Consider the following 20809-nt stretch of genomic DNA (forward strand, 5'->3'; position numbering starts at 1 on the left):
TATTCTATGTACAGGTTTAGCACATAGGTGTGATCAAGGTCAACACAGTTTTAAATGTAGACAAATTGTTGCAGTTTAAGATTTCGGTAACGAATTGATGTATTTTATTGCAAATAAACATATATATGTCGTACACAACTTCATTATTTAGCATATCAGGCACATTGAGTCGAGGTCAACAATAAACAATTTAGAATACACAGAAAGTGAAAAGCGCTGTCTTCCGACAGCTCGTTTTAACATATCTGAGCACAACCTCCTCATGGTGAGCATGTTGTTATCACCTTTTCTCGGTAGTTTTAGCGTCCATGGGACGTTATCAACACTTTTCTTGAAGACAGTCTATGGACCACATTTTTGCCAAATCTCTTGAAACATATTCATAACTTATTTTGTTCTGTTAATTTCGTTTTGCATTCGTCAATTGCTCTTGGCGGTTAAAAATAAACATGGCTTCCGTTTATGGTTGATGATGGAGGCTTTGTTTTCTTATATTGATGTGGTACTACCTTTTCAAAATTATTTCCAATGTTAATACAACTTGCTTATAGTCTTTGTTCTAATGTTATTTTGGCCGAGTGAACAAATCGTTCTATTCTGTCGCCAGGATATGAAGCAGTTTGCTTTAAATTGTTAAATTGTTAAAGTGAAACCTTGTGAACAATTTAGAAGTCATACAACTGCCCAATCTGTATAAGACTTCGTGAAAACGTTTTGTTTTAAAGATATTTCAGCCGCGTTTCGGGTCTCAGGAGAAGGACCTGTGACCTCTTTTTTTCAACCGTTTCCTCACAAATATGTGTTGCTAATGTCTAATTTTCTTGTCATTTTTGAACATTCAAGATGCCAGCGGTGAACTTTTGTGCATTTGAAAAGATCACACCGACAGGAAAAAATTATTAAACCGCTTAAAAATCCTGCCTTTGACATATCTTAGCCTAATATTGATTGATTTAAAAATAATTTTGCACACATAGAAACCAACTCTTCTCAACACTTTTCTTTAAACCTCGAGGGTCAAGGTCACACTTTGAAGACAAAGGACACATTCGGTAAAAACAGCTTTTCCGGACCGCAACATTGTCAATAATCTTGCAACTATAAAATATCAGATGAACACTTTGAGGAAAAGTATTGCGTGTATCACTTTTTGAAACAAAGACGGAATGTTGGGGCATCCTTATCTTATGGAAACTTGTATTGTTTAGCTTTAATTACATTTAATTGCAACTAGCTGTACACTACGATCTGTGGTGTGTAAGAGGTTGTCATCGTTTCTTTTACAGGTTTTATTTATGGTTTGCTAATGCATGAACGGAACATTTAAAAATACTATCTGCGAGTTTATTTATGAAGAATCTTCATATTGTCGAATTGCAAAAAAAAATAAAACTTATTTAATATGTGGGAGTTGAGGGTTATGATGGTTTGGTAATGAATCCAACGAAATTTACAAATTATCTTCAAGTGTATTATACCAAAATGTGACTAAGGAACATGTATTATTGTCGAATTGCAATAATACAAATATATTTAAGATTTAAGGGTTAAAGATTTTGTAAGAGGTGAAAGATGTTTAGCAGCTTGTTATTTTCACTATTCTAATTTCAGTTTCGATTTCAAGCGTGACAATGACGTCACCATCATCTGAGACCGTAAATGTCATTGAAAACTCTACCCAAATATTCATCTGTCAAACTGACTGGGGAGAGCCGGCTGCAACGGTCACGTGGTTTAAATCATTAGAGGCATCTGATGCTGCTATCACAATAGGAATAACACATGTGGAAAGCAATAAAAATGGAACAATCCAAGTGACAAGTACACTGAGGTACACTGCTACGAGGGCTGACACTAATTACACAGTGTTCTGTAAAGCAACCAATGGTGGAGTTGTCACGCAGTCGGTGAAGAAGCCTCTGCTGGCCATCATGTGTATGTATTGTCAAATAGTCTTAACAATGTTGGTCTTCAGGTAGAATATGATAACTGTAATTTAAACAACAGTGTAATTCAAATTACATTTAAAAGCCCATACACACTCAAAATCAACGAATATGTCGTACACTATTTCGAAAAATTAACTTAACACATACAAAATAAATGTCTCTTATTGAAATACCAAAATTTCAACCCTAGATGTGGTCTGGTAACATAGATTTTACAAGATACACACTGTTCTTTTTTGTTTTTGGTGTGACAATATATTGAACACATGTTCATGTTCCAAGTTAGTGGTTGTGTGTCGTATGAATTGATATCGTTGCAGGAATAAAAAATGGAATGTATTGTGCCACAAAAAAATAAATCCCAGCATTTTGTATTTCGTTAAATCTATACTACCATACCACATCTAGCGTTAAAATGTTGGCTATTGCTATAAGAAACACTGATTTTGTATGGGTTTCATTTATTTTGCGAAATATTTTGCGAACTTTTCGTTGATTTTGAGTTTTTATGTTACTTTGAATTTAATGGATGAGACATTACAAATAAGAGAAATCTATATTTGAAATTAATTTGAGAATTTTATAAGTGAAATCAATGTATTCAATACATATGTGCAAACAATGAGAAACGCATATTATCTCCCTTGAAACACAAAAATACTCATAATTTCACTGTATCTTCTAGATTCAACGTATTTCCGCTGTGTCTCTAACAAAGTGTTAGGGTATTTATAGATCCTGATCGGATCGTGCCCAAATACAACTATGGTTTCATGTTATAAATAAATGTTTATGTAACTGTCTCTTCTATGTATGTAAAACTGTTCCAACGTTGGAGATGTGTTGCGGTGTAAGTGTGGGATATATAACTGTGCATGAACCATCTTTTATTTGGGGATGGGGATGTCACAGTATGTCTGCTCGATTCTGCTCGATTCTGCATCGTAGCTAGGCGCACACGCCGAAGTCTCCAATAAAAATATGTATGTCTGTTTGTATGTCTGTGTATCTGGTTGTTCACGCATATCTGCATATCTTTCTCCATATATATATATATATATATATATATATATATATATATATATATATATGTGTGTGTGTGTGTGTGAATCTTAAGTATGCAATATATAATGGAAAATAGTTACTTACATTATTTTGGTAACAAAGACAGCAAGCGAGATTTTTGCAGATCATTTACCATCATTTTAAAATTTGTCTATAGATCCTCCACCAAACGGTCCAGTCAAAGAAGGCTTGCCTGGTGCAGATGTATACAACATGATACGCGGCTCTTCAACTCAGCAGCATCTTAAATGCTCTGTCACAGGGGGGTATCCATTACCTACACTGTCCTGGAACTGCTATGGTGGTGCCCAGAATGGGTCTACACAAGGAAACACCGTAACAAGTACTGTATACTGGGTTGCTGGTGTGAATGTGGACTCCAACTGTACCTGTACTGCCCAACAATCTGGAACTGGATGGGCGAGGACTATGTCTGCTCCTGTCAACGTACTCTGTAAGGTTATTTAAGCTAATATTAGTGTTGCATTTAAACCGTTATTACTGACTTATTGTTCTTTGCTATATGTATTTGATTAAAGGATGTATGGTAATATGTTTATGCTTTAGACACACCATCTAGTCCGAACTGTACAGTAGGTTCTGCATGGCTGACCACCGGTAATATTCGAGTTATTAAAGGAAGGACATTAACCATTGCCTGCAGCACTAGCGCTAACCCTTTGCCAACATACACATGGACGTTACCCTCAGGTGGTACACACAGCAACAACAGTCTGTCTGTGCCAAATGTGAACACAGAAGGCACATATCGTCTGTCAGTACGTAACACAATGGAACCAACGAGGGGGGACATCGAGATGGGTATCGGTTATACAACATTCAACATTGAAATACTTGGTACGTACTTTTATAAGTAGTCAAAATTATTTTTATTGGAATATTAATGACAATTAAGACTGTGATCGGTTTTCATTTGTAATTGGTAATAATTGATATTTGAATAAGTGAACACAATTTGTGCTATGTTTTGTACATTATGGAAGCTTAACTGAACTACTTATGATATTGCTGAAAATAAAATACTTGATTTTTTTTATCTACCACATTATTTCACTGCTTGAAAACTCTAGAATGACTTGCAAAATATTATTATAAACTTATGATGTATTGTTTATAATTTCTATTCGCTTAAATTGCTTATGCATAACAGATAGTCTCTATCACAGTATAGTCATTGATATATATCTTATTAGTAACATGAATCTAGAAAAGCATGTTTAGATTATGTGTGTTCAAGTTATAATATAATAATTTTTTGTATAGTACTTTGCATGTTTTTCAACCTAAGCGTCTCCCTCTGAGCCTGTATTCTACTATGGAATCTCCCCTTCTGGTTCTGCAATACCTAGTAACAACCTGGATGTTATCAAGGGGACTCGATTCTCGGTTACTTGTTTCGCTACTGGAAACCCTGCACCCACCATGACATGGGATGGATCCAATCAGACTTGGTCAGCTATAGCTCAGTACAACCTTTCTAAGACATGCAGCGTGGTCAATATATTGAACCCAACCGGATACAGTCAGGAACAAGGGACTTCTCAGGAAACCAAACTTACCGTTGGAGTATTGTGTAAGATATATTTCTATCATTAGTCCCATAATTGAATACATGGTAATAAAAGTGAATTTTTATTGAACAACTTTTATTCTTCGTTGTGTAACACAGGTTGGATTTTTTTGAGGCGTTTCATGTCAAAGCCAGGTCACTGTTTGCATAAACATGAACATCACTAAACACTAACTTAGGTCAAGACTGATATATTGTTATCACATGTTGTTTGTGTGTGACTATGATATTAAAGGCCCTATAAAGGTGACGATCCGTAATTATTAACCGATTTTTAAATTTATTTTTTTCATATTTTATTTATAAAGGTTATCAACAAACAATATATATATGCTATTGGACATTACCATACAAAATGAGCAATACAACTTGTTTTGAGCTCAAAATACAGTGTCCTCCAAGTCAATTGTGTATACAAACAATAAGTTTATTTACATCCCTGTTAACTGGGGAAAGTAAAAGTGAAAGTGACTCTGGTCACCAAAAATATATCGTTGATTTTCAACGTTTTCCGGTATCACTCACAAAGTAGGTCTCTTCTAAATGGTTAAAACGTTTGTAGTGATCTAATAAGTTACTTTCTGCTGGTAAAAAGTTGTTTAAAATAGAATAAAAATTGAATTTTCTTTCGGCTTTTTTTAGCATACGTCACCACTTTGAGGCTACACATCACGTTAGTTGCAAAGTTGTAAACATTTCTTCCAATTATGAAACGGGTATATCTTCCATAATTCTTGACAACGTTGCACCTAAGCCAGGCCCGTAGCCAGGGTTTTGAAAAGGGGGGTGCGAATTTTCCCATCAACGAATGTTATTAAGCTACGAAGTGGCGAAGGGGGTAGGTGCGGGAGGGGGTGTTCCACTCCTGCAATCGGAGGTTTGAAGGTCCTCCCCCTAGAAACATTTTGAAAATGAAACGTAAAACACTGCATTCTGGTGACATTTTGTCTGTATTTAGAGACTGGAGTTATAGAGCATTTTTATATGAAATTTCCCTTTCATTGACCATAGTCAGTGACTGATCGACATATATATGATATAATATACATGTATTTCCCATTACCGTTTTTCATTTACCACCTTTATCGACCAGTCACGGAAATACATTATATTATACGGCGTTTAACCCGACATTAGTATGCGCGCACATACTTTGTTTACATATGCAACAACACATTTATAGAAAGTAAAATCAACAAAAAGAACGATATAAAATATCATTATTTATTGAAATCTTGATAAAATTAGTGTATTTTACCATTCCAAAATTTTACCATTCATAAGTCAACCAAATTAAAAGGAAATATTTGATTTTTTTTTCAAAACAATTGTTTGTCTGCAACTATGTATAGTACCAGAGTCATAGCATTGCTCCAAACGTGCTTATAGTGTATTGTACAACAAACACTGTTTAAAAAAACTGGTTCATCTCTAATTTGCATCAATACCAGGGTGCAGGATCACTTGACTTTGTTAATGGAAGTAAACACACCGGTAAGTGCTGCTTTTTTCCTCCAAATAACTTTGAAAATCATTTTGTGTTAAGAATTTCAACTAGTGCATAAAAGCTAGATTTTTAAGCTGCGTATGTAAATGTGAAATACATCAGATTTACTTAATATTATAAGCATGTGTTCTTTTTTCAAATCTTTCATTTACACTGCACAACTGTCCTTTACGCAAATTGAAATTGTTTCATCGATGTCAGACGTGTTGTCAAAGTTCGGCACAAACTGCAAGAAAAACTGTATTTTATGCACTAAAATTTTTTGCAAATGTATTTCAATAACGTGACATATATGTAAAAATAAAGTTCTGAGCGGTGTGTTTACATTCTGTCCAGCCCGTGTGTAAATACATGAAAACCAGGCTTATGCTGCACCCTTAATACTAAACAAAAACAAAATGGTATAACTGGTTACTTTTACTTTGGCAACTATTTTAAACAAATTAGTTATTTGTTTTCTAAACGAATTTCAGAAACATATAAAACTTAAGGGTTCATCAAGACCCTATAACCACAAACTACTTTTGGTCTCAAAGTCCTTATCAGTGTATACCAGGACATTGAAAAAAGGAAGTATTTGCCCATTGTGCTCAAGATCCGTCACAATTAATGAACATTTAACATTAACGCCCACCTGATCGAATGTTATAACGGTTTAAAGTCATTATTACAGAATAGATCTTCTCACATGTTGCTGTCAAAACTTCTATTGATTTCAGTAATTCTGCGGTTAAAAATTGTAAATAAAATTACGGTCTATCTTGGAAATGACTTCATAGAGAAATTTAATTATATGGTGACCTGTCGGTAGCCTTTTGAATTCAACATTATTGTAACGCTTAAATACGAAGATTCACTGGATTCAGGGAAAAGATAAATAACCGTTTTAGCGTCGAATAAAGTTGGGTGCTTATAGTACATATTTTTTTACTTGTCAAAAAACATTGGGTGCGAACGCACCCAACGCACCCCCCCCCCTGGCTACGGGTATGTAAGTTGTGTTATAATCATTTTTTATGCAAGAGTAACTGAAATCCGGTAAAAATTTGACCAGTTTATATGCATAATAATTGGATTTTTCACCTTTATAGGGCCTTTAATAAGTGAAAACTTCATTTTGATGGATAAGTAATCAAATTATAACGAAAACCATGTTTTTCAGAAAAAAAAATCACTATCAAATATATATATATATATATATATATATATATATATATATATATAACAAGATAACAACTCAAAATCACCCGAAAACAAGGTGCATCGCTTTGAACAGCCATTACTTCATCAATTGTGCAGCGATTTCCATGAACTAGGTATTATTCAACGCAGAAACGTATTTCTTTTCTGGATACGTACACATATTGTATAATTTCTACAAATGCTGGGTCAAATGTTTAGAAATTCCACGATATACAATTCGCGTGACCTATTCGTCAACGATAAGACCCGTTTTATGAATAAAATCTTCTGGCTTAAAGACACACATTCGCATTGGACCAATGAAATCACTCGTGTGTTTAAAATGTCAGCCAGTTGAAATGTTTGTAAACAAAGGTTTCAAACGGCGCTGAACAGTTAGTGTTGATGCATAATATAACGACAAGAACGGTAAGAATGTTTTTCCATACGTGTTATTGATTTATGGTACCGAGGTCCGTGAACTTTGCAGGAAAAAAGCCCTTTACTCCATGAAGATTTCAATCTTAGATCGGGTCATCTCGGTGACGATTAGGTCACGCGAGTTGTGTATCGTCTTATTTCTTAAGATTTGACCCAGCATTTGTAAAAATATAACAATATTTGTATAATTCAAGAAAGGATATTTATTTCTGCGTTGAATACGAGCAAGTTCATAGAAATCGCTGCACAATTAATGAAGTTCTGGCTGTTCAAAGCGATGCATCTCGTTTTCGGATCATTTTGAGTTGAATACCTTGTTATAAATATATTTGATAGTGATTTTTTAATGATTTTTTGTTATAATTTGATTATATATCACTCAAAATGATGTTTTCACTAATTAATATCATAGCCACACGCAAACCACATGTGATTACAATGAAAGTTTTGTGTAGGAAGCTTACACAAAGACTTATCTTGAAATCGCGTTTGGGGCCTCTTGAGAGCAAGATCAGTTGATGTAGAAATATAAAAAAAAACACGTGATGTCTGGTCAATAATTGTGTTATTAATTTTACATTTTGGTTGAAATGTAGGCTAAGCACGCTTGCATGGAAACATAGATTTATATATTATTTTGGACGTCGACATTGAAACTGAATGTGACTATTCCTGAAATTTGAAAAAAATGCTTATTCTGAATAACTTGAATTTAAGTTAAGCTATTGTATTGAAATTGTGTGTGTATACAGATACAACCGAGTCCTAACTTTTGATTGCATTTTGGCCTCTTAGGTCAAAGGCACGGGAATTGAAACAAAACTATATAAACAGTTCCTGCACAATAACTTACGTGTGAATGAATAAATTGTGCTTAAAGTTTGTATGTCGCTAGCTGTGTATATGAAGGTTGAAAATCCGCTTGGGACTAGTTGAGTCAATATCAAGGCCCCTGTTTTTAAAAGTACAAAAACGTGTTCTTCTTAACAAATCGAATTGTTATATATGTATTGCGGTGAAGTCATGTTTGTATGTATATTATTGAGTATATATAGATTGGTATTGCACAATCATTCAAATGTATGTCTAAAATGCTGATAATCTAGTTTGATGTGTTGCCATGTATCGTGTTTAGAAAGTTGCTAAAATGTTTAAATGTTTGACATACTTTTGTTGTTTAAAGTTATTATCATACGCGTTAAGATAAACATATAAACATAAGGGTCAAGATAAACATATACAATGAAGAGAAAACAATTATTTAAGAATAGAAACAACTTTCACAAAACCTAGGAATTTGAGATAATACCCCAGGATAATATAACTCAGTTTTTTTAAACAAATTATATTAAGGAATATTTTTTAACTTCGATATATTATGAATTAATTCGATACAACATATATAATTTAATGTTAATATACATATACGGCTTAAAGAAAATAGTCCAAGGTCAATTGAAACACGTGTGTCATTGTGATATGGGAAGATATGTATCACGCTCAATTTAATTTGTTGGCATGGCTTTGCAGTTCCTCCAGCAGTTATTGAGTGTACAGTGGGATCTGCAAGATTTACTTCAGCCCCAGTGTATGTTAAACGAGATTCCACGTTCATCATCCGATGTAACAGCACCAGTTTCCCTGCTCCATACAATTACACATGGACTTTGCCTAATGGTGAAACTCGAGTCGGACCAGAACTTTCAGTGCAGAACATACACTCTGTGCAATCAAACCAGTATCAAGTTACGGTCAGCAACATAATGGTGCCTAGTTTTGGAGAGGTTACAATAGGCACATATTCAACCAGTCTGGATATCCAACTTCTGTGTATGTATTTAGCAACATCTTCCTGTATAACCTGCTTTGGTCAAAGAACAATGCAGCTATACTAAATTTCACAACTATTGTAGCATACTCAAACAAAAGTCTTTAATTTCGCTTAAAGTGTAATAGCTTTTGGATAACTTTAAATTGGAACGTTTCTTAGGCTGAAAGTCTGTTGGAATTGATGTTTTCTGGACAATCACGCCATATGAAGTAACATAACTGATATGTCAAACACAGGTCTAGTGGTATGAGGAGCCGTATGTTGAAAGTTTGATGGTGTCCCATTTAAACTATAGCTATGGTTTTCAGGCAGCTTCTTTAAAGATGTTCCCATACTTCTATAATTTTGTTTAATTGTTGTAAAATGAATTTATATCTGCCAATAGTGATCAACAGTACAGAAAGCATTAACAACAAAAAACAATCACAGTCTGTGTGATTATATAATAAACATTATTGTGCTCTTCTGTTCTATTTCAGGGACTTTACATTTTGGCTTATTGTTGGGTTGAATAGATTTTCACATTGTAATGTATTACATTTTTTATTTAAATCCCGCTATTGCGCTTCATTAAATAGATGCATTTTATTTGATAGATTGTGATAACTGCTTTATAGAGATCGTATGTTGTTTTATGTTCACCTGCACTTGCATAATACGTGCTTTTGGTACAGTTTTCTCTGCGTCTTGCGTGAACTTAAAATTCAAAGAACATCTCCTTAACCGGCGGGCAGATTTGAACAAAACTTTACAGTAATGATCATTGTTTGATTATCTGTCATATCTGTTACATCAGTCCGGTATGCTGCATTTAAAGGTAACCACAGCTAAAAAACGATTGTGAAACATCAAGGGTCAGAGAATGAAGATTTATGTGTGTAACATAATAACATGTGCTCTACTTAATTAATTTTAATCATGTCACTGGAGTCAAAACTGTTTATGCTGCGGGGTCACATGATTTATATCGACATATAGTACATAACTTGAAATTCTTTTTCTCTGAATGTGCATAGGTAATGGTTAATTATTTGGCTTGTTACATCAAATGGTTGGCCTTTACTAAGTTTATTATAATAATGCTATTGGGGTCAAAGTGGCCCCATCCTCGGGGTTACTTATTTTCTTTATATGTATATAATGAAAACATCAAAAAATCTTCTGCTCTGAAACCGTGATGCACTGAGTTTTGTTATATAGAATGTTTGTTCAAAGCATGCATGTAGTCAAATTTGGCAAAGCCCTATGGATAACTTGTTTTTTTGTAAACGCATATGGTTGAAACTCTAAAACTCTCTGAATCCGCAAATCCCTAAGGTTTGGCTTTTGCTATAACATTTCGTAAATGTTACTTTATAAAGTGTGTTCCAATCGTGCCCTTGGGGTCCAACTTGATGCCCAATGGTTTACTTTTTTCTTATATGCATGTGTTGAATACTTGATCTGATAAATGTGCTTATTCAGTCTCCACAATTAAAGTAAGACAATTGATTACGAAAGTTGTAAAGATGTTTGTAAATCTGTGTTAGGTCCCCCAATCATATCAATAGATTTCTAATTTTATCACCATAATAATACGGCTTTTGCTCTACACAGACGTTTTATTGTGTGTAGCTCACCTTTGCACTGACAGTCTTTAGTACGTCGTGCACAATGCTTAATGGGAATGACCCCATTTTTGTAACCTCTTTAAAAGTTGTTCAAATTGTTCCGTCCGCTGCATATATAGGTAATCCAAGCTAACAATATATTTAAAACTTTACAGATTTTCTTCTCTAAAAAGACACGAGTAAGTGGACTAATAATTTGTTGTAGAACACCGTATCATGGTGCACTACTAGGTGTGGCCAAATCCTATCATGCCACTTAGGTTAAAACCTGCCAGGCAAAGTCAAACGAATTTTGTACACTAATATAGTGAATAACAAAACTCATTAAAACCACGAGGATCAGGGCTTTTATATTAAGTGGATAATAATAAAAGATGGTCCATTACCAAGTTTGTTCATATCCTGTTTCAGGGTTTGAAAATGGCCTCGCCTAGGCGCTACGTATTTCCATATATATGCAATTAGGCATGTAATGACTCCCCTACCACGTTTATTCACATCTTGCCTTGTCTATGGGGATCAATTGAGTTATATAGTGTTATAGCTTAATGACTATTCAAATAAAGATGGTGGGGTCAAAACCGGAAACACTCCAATGGTCACTGTAAATAGTAAATTACTCTACAAATCGTTTTTCTCTGAAACTGCAAAGGTCAGGGGTTTAATATTTTGGGTGTTCACCAGGTATAATTTTCCTATGTGATATTTGTTCAAATCATGCCCCTGGGGTTAAAACTGGCCATGTTCCAGGCGTGATTTTTATATAGATTTTATAATAAAATAATCTAAAAGAAACTTTGCTGAAGAGTCCAAGAGCTATTATACGCCCATGCCTCTTTCGTCAAAATTATCTTTGTGATGGGGCTTTAGGAGTGCAATGTTTATTTGCATTGAATTAAATAGAATTTTAACTTTAAAAAGCTTTTCTTTAACCACTAAACACACTTTTATATATGGTCTGTGAAACCAGATTGTGGTTCATAAAGCACATTGTAGCAGTCATTACCTGGGGCTTGAAACTGACCACGCCCCATTACATAAGTGAGGGATCAACGGCCAATTTGTGACGTAGTCACACAACTTGGTAAATTCTACATTTCATTAAGTGCACGAACCTAGATGTTATCATTTAAGACATTCATCTGTTTTAATGGTATGTTTACATTTTCACATAGAATTTATAGCAGTTTATCGGTTCAATGTATTTACTGTCATGGTTTGTTCATTACTGTATAGGCTTCATTAAACAACCATTTGATATAACATTATCAAACGTAATCAACTGTTTGTTTATTCAGTTCATTTCAGATTTAAGAACGGGGTAGTTTATTAAAAATATTTATTTAAAGTTAAGTATGGGCTCGTATTTTTCAAACAAAAATTGTCGGAACTCATCAAACATTTGAAAAATGAAATGAAATGAAGAAGATATAAAATAGACTTTAATTGTAATTATGCTCTATTTAATAGAAAACAGTACTGCACTAAACCATTTCTTTTATGTCAGGCTTTAAGCATATGAACAATTGATTACGGGATGCTTTTGTTTTCTGCTTCTAACAAAAGGATTGCTTCTTTATGTAATGAACTATCAGTGTTCATGTTTATTTAAGTATAGTTCGAATACTTGTTAGAAATATTAATTACATATTCTGTTCTGAATGAACCTTTATTTGGAATTCAATTTACTGATGTCAACTTTGTTGTACTCATTGTATAATATGTTACATTGTTCAGCTTACTTTTTGTAGAGCATAACTTGAACACTAATGCCATGGTACAATTATCTTCAGAACGTGTAAAAACAACAGAAAACAATATTGCTCACTATAAAGTTACTATTTTTAATTTAATTTTTAAATTTACTGTTAATATTTGCACTAGAGAGCTCAGAAAATATTAATTGTACCAAACCATGTGGCTACTTTTGCTTCATAATAAACTATTAAATATATACCATTTTCACACATATGAGACTTAGTTAAATTATCTTTGATGGTTTTTACGTGCAGATCCACCACATATTCAGTCTGGCATTCATATCCAAGGAGACAGCTCTACATTCTCTGTCAATGACAGCTACATATCAACAGTGGAGAATAGCACATTTACCTTGTCATTTAATGTCACACCTGGATATCCGTCAGCTACACAGTATACCTGGTCCCGACGTATTGGAAACACACAGAGTTCAACTAGGGCAAAAACCGTCATTAACATTAAACGAAATGACGCCGACAGTTACATCTTTAACGCATTCAATCGGATGAATCCAACTGGATTTGGAGAGGAAACTGGCACAGCATCGCATAATGTTTACATAAATGTTAAATGTAAATGATCATAATAATTGAACATTCTAACATTTGTTTTGACGTAAAATTTAGCTTATTAAATTGTGTCCATAATTCAGTTTTATCTCACTTTACACAGTGTTTTAAAGTATATAATTGATTAAAAAGAAATATTCTCTCATTTCACAATGTATTTGGAAACTTAGGTAAAAAATTGCAGTTAGTATGTCGACAGATATGTGTGGTTTTGCTTTGGTTTTGTATTATCTGAAGAACAAACACGTTTTAAGTTCTAAAACATATGTGTATTTAGAATAATTTATATGGAGTATCGCTGCTATTCTCTTTCATTAAACTCATTTATTGTGAAATGTATTTACATTTACAGACAGGAGTGTCATAACCACATTCTATGCACATGCCGCCTTAGGGGATGTAATCGTTAAAGCACCAGAAGGAACCACGTTCAAACTCACTTGTGTGACAGACAGTAACCCTTTGCCTAAAATAACACTTACAAAAAATGGAGCAACGGTACAAGAGATAACATCTGTCAAACAGATGGAGTATAATAAACCAAACATTTCCTGCGAGAATGACATGGGAGAATACACATGCTTGTCAAAGAATGAACTGAATCCATCTCCTGATATGAGAACGCTGCACTTGTATGTGCTTTGTAAGTAGTTATAACACGGGAATATTCGATAAATATTTATTAAAATATGAATGTCAGACAAATGAAACAATGAATACAATAAATTTATTATTTGAAAGTGTTCTATAGTTTGCTACTTGGTTATTTTCATGTTTACGTCTTATTTCAGGCAAACCGCGGTTGTCCTCATTTGCACAAAATGCTTCTTATATTACGGGAAGTCTTCGCTCCTCTGCTAACCTTTCTATTACGGTGGTTGCATATCCAACTCCAAACTATACTTGGCAGAAAATGAGTGAATCAGGATGGACGATGCTTGTACCCTCTGCCAGAATGTCAATCGTTACGTCTGCTGATCACTTGCAGTCAAATGTTAGCATCTCGGACATACAAGAAGCAGATTTTGGAAGCTATCGAGTCGTTTCGAACAATTCGGAAGGAGAGATCTCAATCGTACTTTATTTCCAGGTTGCATGTGAGTCTATTAAAATTCAACAAATAATTTCTGTTTGGAACCTGTCTTAGTGTTTGACATGAACTTAAATTTACAAAGCACTTTTACTTAACGCTTTATTAAGTAGCATATCTAAGAAAAAAAAAGCGGTATTCTATATTCGAAAACAAGACGATCGCAAGTTTTTATTTACAGAAACATAAATACTAACATCAACGAACATTTCTCTAAATATTTCGTAAAATAAATTCAAATCATAAAAATCGGTGATCCTTTAATATCCAAAATGTCAACGCTAGATGTGGTATGAAACATAAATTTAACGAGATACAAATAACAGATTTAACGAGATACAAAATGCTCGTTTGCATTTGTTTGTGGCACAATATATTCTATATTAATTCCCTGCAACTATATCTATTCACGACAGACGAACACTAACTTGTCACATGAACATGTGTTGAATATATATATCCACAAAAAGAGCATTTTGTATCTAGTAAATTTATGTAACAAGTCCACATCTAGAGTTGAAATTTTGGAAATTGCTTTAAGGAACATAAATCTTTTATGTGATAACTTTATTTGTCGCAATATTGTACGAAATATTCGTTGATTTTGAGTGTTTATGGGCACATCATTCTCATATTGATAGATACCAATTTAAACATATACATATAATTTAAAATTATTAACGAAGACACGGTGCATTTCCTGGCGCTGAAAATTTAATAGTAATACAACAATCAATAGGATTGAAATTTAATTCAGTCATAGTAATCCAGGGAAGTGATGCTCGTGTAAAAGTCAAAAACCAATTAAATTGTTTCGAGTTTTGTTAATTTTACCGAAAGCAAAAAAACCTGAATAAAATGTTCGATTTATCTTTCAAAACTCTACATTTTAACTTCGCTACCCACCCATTTCAAAACCAACTTCGATAAGCCCTTGTTTTTGTGCCTTTTTTTAAACTTAAACATTCTTAAAATTAGCACTCAGAATTTCCAGATATATCTAAATAATAAATATAGTTCGTAGCAGTTGATTGTTGAGTATGTACTGAATTTATTTTCCGGATATTATTCTCAAATTCATTGCATTGGACAATTCTGAAATACTTTGAAACAATTACTAAACAATGTCGAATACTGTTTGAATTGAACGAATACGCCAACTATCTTCAATGCTTAGATAACAGAGTTTAAGATCCTTAGGCTCAAGGTCAATTTAACACTTAGTATAAACGATCAACTTTATTCAGATAACATATTTGTCTTATCATGTATAATTCTTGTCATTGTCATTATTTTAATTAGAAATAACCTCCCACGGTTATTTACCAACATCAGATGGTGTGTCGCATGAAAAAATCAGCAACCCCCTATGGTCAAGGTCAAGGTCTAGGTCACCAATTGATTTCCAATTATGATCAAATTAGAAATTGTATATGTACGTTTATTGTAAATTGGATTGATTTCGCTAGCAAATTTTGGTCCCCTCGTTCAAGACTTATGCCACATTAGTAGCCTGATTCTTTTAAGATGAACATGGTGTTACGTGTCGCTCGATCGACCTTCGAGTTTTAAGCATACAGTAAAAACTGAAAACAGCGGTCAGTCGAGGGAAATGACCAAAAAAACCGTTGTCCACAGGTGACCGTTGTTTTCGGATCACAGTTTTGAGATGGTTAGTCAGTTGGTAGTTGGCTACGTCGTTACCCCACCAAGTCGTTTGCATACAGTGTAAAACAAAGGCTCATTGCCGATAACTAAGCATAATAACATAATTTACTTACATTAGATAATACGGAATAATATCTTATCGATTGATTTAATTTCATATTGTTAAACTAAATCAATGACTTCATCAACGCTAGTATAATTGTTTACTCATGCATCTCATTCATCAGTAAATAAAGCTTGTCACGTGCCATTGACGTCACGTCCGAACAACTCTGCACTTGCGTATGTCCAACACAGAGCTCACGTGCTATCACACGCGAACTTTTTCCAGATTCAAATAATTTCAAGCACTTGACTTGCTCCTCTAATGTGAGTAACTAATTCCGTGATTTATTATTCCGATTGCTTGTAAACGTGTTGCGTACGCTAGAAAGCTCTTTAAATGAATCCAAATATTTTATTTTCAAATCCATACTCAAGGTTGTAAGTACAACGGACTAATTAGCGGTCATTTCATGAGCGAAAATTACTTTAAACGTGTAAAAAAACTATGACAGATTTTATTTTGAAGATACCTCCCATAATTATCCCCGGAAAACAAACCTACTCAACCCCCTATTATTAGTTTACTCGCAGCGGGCCGCTTTTATAATATCAAAGGCAATTACCGCTATCAGTTGCTTAACCGGCAAAATATAAGGACAAATGATGTGCTGTGTTTTTAATTTTCGCGACTCAAAACGACTGACGCGTGACCGTTGTTTTCAGTTTAAACACGACTTTTGGAGTGAAATATAGTGGCCGTTGGCCGTTTTTATCAATTGTAATATATAGTGATTTTGGTCGGGGGGAATCCAGACTGATCGTTGTCTGCAGTTGACCGTTATTCTCAGGTGGCCGTTAGGTCAGTTTTGACTGTAGCTCCAAAAATATATATTAAATTGCAATTAAATTAAAATATAATTTTCCCCAAGCGACCAAGCTTGATGATGGAAGAGTAAATAACTTATCATAAAAATTTAATTAAATGTTTATCTCAAGCATTGTTTACTAAAAGCTACTATGTCAGGTTGCTCTTATTCCATCATATACCTCGAGCTTATGTACTGAAGCACTCGACTACAGGTCAGTTAAATGAGAACTCCGGACAAGTACTCGGGTCAGGTAGATAAACTCCCGAGGCTGTATTACACGGCCGTTAATCACGCGCACCACCTCTTTTTTGAGATGCATTAATAAATGAGCCAATCTTACATCCGAGGTGGCGCTCAGGCCCGGATGTTTTTAAACTTAACGGATAACTTTTCAGGGTGATTATTGTTTATATGTTGTTCAACACATTTTGCATTATTTAAAAAAAAACGGCCAATGTAGTGCGATTCAGCGATTATAAATTCATCCAAAGATGTTCATAAACATACAATCACAAACCATTTGGAAACGTGAGGACCTTTATAAGTTGTGGCAATTCGCAAAAGCAAATCGATGAATTTTGCCTGTGTGACGAGCAAAAGCCCAGCCAATTAAATTGCTCATCACATAAAACGATTGATTTGAACCTGTACAAGTTAATACGTGCACAAAAACATCGGCTTCTAGCCGATCTAATAGATAAATTTGAGATAAATTTGCATTTTTCGTAAAGAGATGGAGCCAATGCCAATGAGGTGGCGCTCAGATTAGGAGGTGGCGCTAATGCACATCTATAGCTATTTTAAAGTAAAATATTTTATGTTATGGTTTCTATTACATTTACAGGACATACGTGTTTTTTTTGGTAAATATACTACTTCAGCACATTTGAGTCTGTTGCGTTTTTAATTAAAAATCACACTGGAAATTTAAATGTTAAATGCAGTGAATATATTGCGCTATTTAATATCAATGCATAACTTCCTGGGTAAAGTGTTTACCGGGTAATTTGTGGTTGTTAAATTTACTTTAGCCAACTATAGAGAAAGTTTGTATGAAGTCGCTGTTAGCCAAATATTTACTAAATATTAATTGGGCAATATACATGATACAAGTCCAAAACTAGAGCAAAAGTGTTTCTAAATTAAAACACATGTACATACTTTACTGTGTATCGTTGAATCTGAATAAAAAAAAATCTAAAAAAAGACTTAAACATTAATACTCTTTAGTAGGCCACCTATCACTATTTGGCCCACTTATTCAGTCACTGGTGTGTTTTGGATTCGTTTATTTCCAAAAGAACAGTTGACAATAAGTGAGAGAGATTGTTGTTTATGTGTTCTAAACCCTTGAAAAGCTTTTATTTTTATTAAAGATAAATTACGTACTTATATAAAAATTTATCACATATTTTGTTTCAGTCAGACCTAAAATACCAAGATACTTTCATTACACGCAATCTTTGCATCCTGAAGCGTCAGCCACATTTTACTGGCTTGCTGGCTATAACGGGGGTTATATACAAACATTTTACATTGAATACAAGCAAATTGAATCACAAAGATGGGATCAGGTGACTGTCGTTGAGGATAAACATGAGCAACTGATGAACATCACTGTCGGCAACTTAAGACCAGAAACAGAATATCAAGCGCGGATATATGCAATAAACAAGATCGGATCCTCAGATATAAGTGACTCTATAAATTTTACAACACTAGGTATAGTTTGCATACCGAAACATATAATAATGATGTTTGAATCAACAACCTGTAATAAATTAAAACAAAAATACCATGATCACATATAATGTAACACTTATTTTTCAGGCACAATTGCTACCCAGAAATCGGTGTCCAATATCGGATTAATCATTGCTGGAATTGTGCCGGGTTGTATTCTTGTTGGTGTCATCGCTATTCTTATTTATATGCGTCTAACCTATCGCATTCACTTAACAAAGAAATGTAAGTATCAATAAGATAATAAGTTTTGAGTTGTTAATTGTTTATGAAGGTATGAGTTGTGTCGGCCAGTTGTAGATTCGAGCATATTCGCATGCGGTTAAACAAAGCTTGTGTTTTAATAGTGTTTATTTATATGTGTTGATATACAACTTGAAATATATCATAGCTATGTTAATAATTTAAGGTAATGAGACGCATGCAGCATTATACGACGATGTGAGCAGCAGGAACGAAATAACAAACCGTGAGTTTAAAGACCGCTTATAATGTTGACGGTGTTGGTTGAATGGCATAATACTGTACCTGTACCGTATGCATGTTGTATCTTGCTAGTTGAGCGATTGCTATTATATTAATGAAGCCGTAAATATAGAGTGTTTTCACTTAACACACATTGAATACTATTGATCACGTGGATTTCAACATATGTCCTCTTTAAACGAGCAAAGTTTTGCAGGTGTCTACGATGGATTGTCATCCGCTTCTCGGTATGTATTGTTCATTATAAATATAATTATAAATTAAACTAACTGCAATCATTTACGAAATAGGTATTTATAAAAAGTATGACACATATCTCAATACTGAACATAGATTGGCACGAATCTGGTATTTTGATTAATCGGAAAACGTTTGGTTCGTACAATCCATTCGTATATCAATCATGTTGCAAACTTATATGAATGTCTTTATATGTACTTGTCAGAATGATGTACTTTTTTATAAGTGTATTTTTATTTACAAACTACAATTCAAAACTAATTCAATGTATTTTTGCTGAATTTATACTTTATTCACTCAAATAATTAATTATTATTTGTAAACAAAGAGTTGGTTGTATAAATGATTATATATATGTTTGCTAACTATGTTATTTGTGTATGCTATTCTTGTTGTTGTTTCTTTTTTGTCAGAATTATCGTAGCAGTTTAAAATTCAAATTACTTGTTTGATTATAAGATGAAGATGTATAAGATTAAGAAGCGCAACAAAGAGAAAGCTTGTATTTACATTAAATATTTGACATTCTATGTACAGTCGAGTAGCCAGTTGCGGAAATTTACCAGTAGCGAAACCAACTATGTAATTTAAAGTTAAAGTATAGCCATTATGAATTTGATAAACCAAAATTACTTTTTTATGAATGTTTATGTATGGTAACATCGATTTGAAATCAAATGTAGGGTCAGTCTCCAATAGATATGCTCCAATGTGTGCATGTTTATCGGTTGTCTCAATATCATTTTAAACCTTCGAAATAGGTGTGTTGTTTTTTACTGTTACGCATTTCACCGCAGCTTACATTGACAAAAAAGATACAATTTAAAAAGTAGCACGTGTGTCTTCGTGTGATAGAGATGATTAGATATAGACAGATTGATTATTAAGAATGGGTCATTTTAATTACATTTCATTATATTTGGAGTTCAATTGCCAATAAATAAAAAGCAGCGTTTATCACTTGATCTCAATAGAAGTCTACAACTGAATTGGATGTCAATAATGTCCGATTACTGTAATATTATCAATAAATATGTGTCTTATAATTAAATTCTTTAAATGGCGGCGGTGATGTCAGTCCGTGAAATAATGGCCCATTATTCCAATATAATTCAGTTATATAAAGTACATTTCTTGTTGAAATCAGAATGTCAATTACTGT

The 20809-nt window shown here is 33.7% G+C and overlaps 1 protein-coding gene across 1 annotated transcript; it reads left to right on the forward strand.

Moving 5' to 3' along the window:
- The first annotated feature begins 1624 nt into the window (after positions 1 to 1624).
- LOC127840572 (hemicentin-2-like) lies at positions 1625 to 19413 on the forward strand. The gene is made up of 11 exons (XM_052368982.1): positions 1625 to 1935; positions 3172 to 3468; positions 3582 to 3872; positions 4324 to 4608; positions 9266 to 9565; positions 13189 to 13509; positions 13859 to 14149; positions 14298 to 14603; positions 18601 to 18900; positions 19009 to 19146; positions 19331 to 19413. Exons 1-11 carry the CDS (start codon positions 1632 to 1634, stop codon positions 19411 to 19413), a joined length of 2916 nt encoding a protein of 971 aa, XP_052224942.1. The 5' UTR covers positions 1625 to 1631.
- The last annotated feature ends 1396 nt before the right edge of the window (positions 19414 to 20809 follow it).

This window comes from Dreissena polymorpha, chromosome 8 (assembly GCF_020536995.1).
Source record: "Dreissena polymorpha isolate Duluth1 chromosome 8, UMN_Dpol_1.0, whole genome shotgun sequence".
Classification (NCBI taxonomy): Eukaryota; Metazoa; Mollusca; class Bivalvia; order Myida; family Dreissenidae; genus Dreissena; species Dreissena polymorpha.

What these genes read in the sequence shown, in the direction of transcription:
- LOC127840572 (XM_052368982.1), top strand. Translation starts at nt 1,632, where the DNA reads ATGACGTCACCATCATCTGAGACCGTAAATGTCATTGAAAACTCTACC. An exon ending in GCTGCACTTGTATGTGCTTT is followed by an intron (nt 14,150 to 14,297) that starts GTAAGTAGTTAT and finishes GTCTTATTTCAG; the next exon opens with GCAAACCGCGGTTGTCCTCA. An exon ending in ACTTTATTTCCAGGTTGCAT is followed by an intron (nt 14,604 to 18,600) that starts GTGAGTCTATTA and finishes ATTTTGTTTCAG; the next exon opens with TCAGACCTAAAATACCAAGA.